Below are 4,176 nucleotides of genomic sequence, written 5' to 3'. Positions count from 1 at the left end.
GCCGTAATGCTCCCTTTAAGTTTCCTACAGGACGACCTTTCATGTACTGCTCCATCTCTTTTTATGACTTATTGTTGTTATTATTTTTTTTAAGTTTGGTGTTGTGCACGTTCTGTGCAATGTAGGAACAGTTTCAAATTAAATAAATGGGGAAAAAAACAGCTTCGGAAATGAGCCGTGGATTAGTGATGTACTGTACTAAGAAAACATTGGTGTCGATGTGATACATTTATTTGACATCAATCAAACATGACCGCGTGGTCCCTCTTCTCAGCAACAAACCGCGTGTTGTAAAAAGGATGGATTTGGCTGTGGTTTCTCTCCGCACAGTCTCCATGGATATGGAGCAGCTGTGGCACAGACCGTGGCGCGCAGCGGCGGGCAGCAGCTGAGAGGAGAGAGAGTGGAGCACGCACGAAAACGGGTGCGAAGAGATCAGGGTCATTCATATCGCACTCTGCTGGCCGGGCGGACGGCAGACACATCACGGGGTAACGGAATGTCGCACAGGAGAGAATGACTCCGAAAAGAAGAGCGTAAGGACAAATAATAAAAAAATAATAAATTTAAAAAAAAAAAAACCCCACCAGGGAGGCATTTGGGGATTCCAAGTGAGGCAGAGCGCAGAGATGGTGAGCTCTGCTTCTTTCACTCCGTACCCGCTCAGGCACAGGTTGGATGTATACGCAGGAGAGATTCGGATCCGAAGGGGAGGAAACCATTTCGTGCGTCTAAATTAGAGATCCGGATTGGATTTTACTGGACCGGGAGACGGGGTTTTGCAGCTGGAGCTCTCCTCATCCACGGAGCGCAGCGCACGCAGACCACTCAGATACTTCTCTTCTTCAGAACAACATCAATATTTAATCGCGCCTCCGTTTCACCGACGACCACAGTGGCACGGTACTGAAGAGTGTGGACTTCTAACTCCTGAATGTCTTTTACGTCTGCGGACAGGAATGTTCCTGGATTTCAAGGACATTGCAGCAAAGAACGAGCTGTGATTGCGATTTACTGCTCCAACATGCAGAGTAGAACCTCAGACGTACCTCTAAACTATGTTTTCATAAAGAACCACCCAAACTTTTGAATACTGGGAGTGTATTTTTTACGTTCGCCATCAGTTCAGAAACCTCGGCTGGTGCCGAGCTGCGTAAAATGAAGACCAATTAAATCAGCACCAAGCTGCTGGAGGATCAACGTCACTGACCACAGATATAATCACACAGACACGCCTGTAGCATCATGGAATACCGAGTCCGACAAACAAACAAGCGAGAAAACCGTTATCAATAAGGTCATATACAAGATCAATGGTTGGTCGAGCTTCTGTTTACTCCAAAGTTTGACAGGACCAGCTGACGGACACAGTGTTAGAGGAAAACAGCAGTTAAAATAAGTACATTTTCTGACATTTTGTTTTTCCCATCTGCATCACCTTGCTGTAAAAATAACCAGAGACGTTTGCCGGAATATTTACTTATTCTGTATGATACTAGAATGTCTGTTCTGCTGCTGCAACAGAATCATTGACCGGGGTTTTCTGTGGAGCAAATCTGTGAAAGGATTTTCCTGAAAAATTCATAGCTCTTTCACTGCTACGAGGATGGTTGTGACAAGGAGCCCGTGGTTAAACCAGTCAGTAGGAGAGCTGGTACCGAGACAGTTGACCTCTCTGCCAGCTGTGCTGTCCGCTTGGAACACATCCCCAGAGAGGCACAGCTGCTCCGGGCTGGGGGTGTGATGGGGTGCCTCCTGACATCCCCTTACCCAGCCCCTCTCTTTGTTTAGAAGCAGTGATATAAACAATGGATCAAAATCTATCAGTGGTTCAAGATGGCAAGGAGCTGCTCCCAGAGAGAGACTCGTCCAAACGTGTCCTAACAGGATGCTTCCTCTCTCTCCTCATCTTCACAACACTGCTGGGCAACACTCTCGTATGTGCTGCTGTGACCAAGTTTCGACACCTAAGGTCAAAAGTCACCAACTTCTTCGTCATCTCTCTGGCCATCTCAGACCTCCTGGTAGCTATACTGGTGATGCCATGGAAGGCAGCGACGGAGATCGTTGGGTTCTGGCCGTTCGGTGCGTTCTGCAACGTTTGGGTGGCTTTTGACATCATGTGCTCCACCGCCTCCATCTTGAACCTGTGCGTAATTAGCGTCGACCGCTACTGGGCTATCTCCAGCCCGTTCCGCTATGAACGCAAGATGACCCCTAAAGTGGCATGCCTGATGATCAGCATGGCATGGACCCTGTCTGTCCTCATATCCTTCATTCCCGTTCAGCTAAACTGGCATAAAGCTCAGACCATCAGCCTCGCGGAGCTAAATGGAACGTACCCCAGCAACGTTCCCATTGACAACTGCGACTCCAGCCTTAACAGGACTTACGCCATCTCCTCTTCCCTCATCAGCTTCTACATCCCGGTGGCTATTATGATTGTCACTTATACGAGGATCTACCGGATTGCTCAGAAACAAATTAGGAGAATATCTGCTCTGGAGCGAGCAGCAGAGAGTGCCAAACACCGTCACAGCAGCATGGGAAACAGTTCGATGGAGAACGAAAGCTCTTTCAAAATGTCATTTAAACGAGAAACCAAAGTGTTGAAGACTCTCTCCGTCATCATGGGAGTATTTGTTTGCTGCTGGTTGCCCTTTTTCATCCTTAACTGCATGGTTCCTTTCTGTGAACTGAACATGCCAGATGGTAAGGCGGACTTTCCCTGCGTCAGTTCCACCACCTTCGATGTATTTGTGTGGTTTGGCTGGGCCAACTCCTCCCTCAACCCCATCATTTATGCCTTCAACGCCGACTTTCGCAAAGCCTTCTCCATCCTCCTGGGTTGCCATAGGTTCTGCCCAGGGAGCAACGCCATAGAAATTGTGAGCATTAACAATAACATGGGTGGCCCTAGCTCAAATCCGAGCTATCAGTATCAGCCCAAAACTTACATCCCAAAGGAGGGCAACCATTCGGCCAGCTATGAGATTCCCCACAGCATCATGTGTCAGGAGGAGGAGCTACAGAAGACGACTGGATGCATAGGGGACGTAGAGGTAGGGGCGGTAAACAACAGCGTGGAGAAACTGTCGCCAGCCATCTCTGGAAATTTAGACAGTGACACAGAGGTCACGCTGGAAAAGATAAATCCTATTACACAAAATGGCCAGCATAAAGCAGTGTCGTGTTGAGAGGAGCGTAGCAGGATTGGAATAAAGTCAAAGATACTAATGTGGACAGATGGACAGCAAAAGGAAAAGAAAAAATGTCAAACATCACTGAAAAAAACAAAACAAACCATGCCTGACAGGGACACAGTGAGAGCATCACGCAGAGCTAAAGGACATAGGGGGAAAAAAAAAAAAAACTCGGAAAAATCTACAGAATGTTTTAATGAAAAGGCACTTTATTCTGGATACAACTATTTGCAAAATACTCTCGGCATTTATTGATAACATTTACAATAAATGTTAATAATGTGAATATTGAAGCAGAACACTAGCTATTTCCAAATGTATACGTTTGAAGTGTTTTCAAAGCTATATACATTTGCATAAGTATATTGTACAGTACTGACACAATCCGGGGAGGACTTCAACACAGTATATACAACACGGCAAGATGTAGTTACTATTAGAAGAAGAAGAAAAAAAAACATCAGTGTCTTGTAGGTAGGTGCTTCATATGACAACAATGTTGGTGAATTGGTTTCGGTTCAGTATGATTGGTAGATTTTTTTTTTTTTTTTTGGGATACGTTTCGTTACTTGGATCTTTTTATGGCAAAATGGAAACATGTGTATTGTATTTCATTTCAAAATACTTGAAAACCCAATGTTGTTCTACATCAGGCATTGACGGATTGGAGAAATGCAGATAACAGACCTAAACACCTAGAGAAGTTTTGCCAAAAAATATTTGATCATTTATGGGTTTTACATCAATTAACCGGTTTTATGTTGTTGTGACTTCATTTCTTCCATCATTTTATTGGGCTCAGGTTTACAATGTGATGTAAGAGAGGAAAGAAAGAAAGGAAGAAAGAAAGAAGGAAAGAAAGAACTCACCATCCCATCTGTGCCAAGTCTGTTTTAATCTCTCCTTAGTTGTGTTTTCTGTACCCATTTGGCTTGGTCACCTGAACTTTCTTTCCTCCATGTCGCTTTTTCAT

At 45.0% G+C, this 4,176-nt stretch overlaps 1 protein-coding gene across 1 annotated transcript; it reads left to right on the top strand.

Annotated features, from left to right (window-relative positions):
* Positions 1 to 165: 165 nt before the first annotated feature.
* Positions 166 to 3,497, top strand: drd1b (dopamine receptor D1b). The gene has a single exon (XM_008332308.3). The coding sequence runs from the start codon at positions 1,809 to 1,811 to the stop codon at positions 3,195 to 3,197; it is 1,389 nt and encodes a 462-aa protein (XP_008330530.1). The 5' UTR covers positions 166 to 1,808; the 3' UTR covers positions 3,198 to 3,497.
* The last annotated feature ends 679 nt before the right edge of the window (positions 3,498 to 4,176 follow it).

This window comes from Cynoglossus semilaevis, chromosome 19, assembly GCF_000523025.1.
Source record: "Cynoglossus semilaevis isolate Cse_v1.0 chromosome 19, Cse_v1.0, whole genome shotgun sequence".
NCBI classification, from domain to species: Eukaryota; Metazoa; Chordata; class Actinopteri; order Pleuronectiformes; family Cynoglossidae; genus Cynoglossus; species Cynoglossus semilaevis.
Note: the sequence above shows the minus strand (reverse complement) of the source record. Positions and strands in the feature narration are given on the sequence as shown.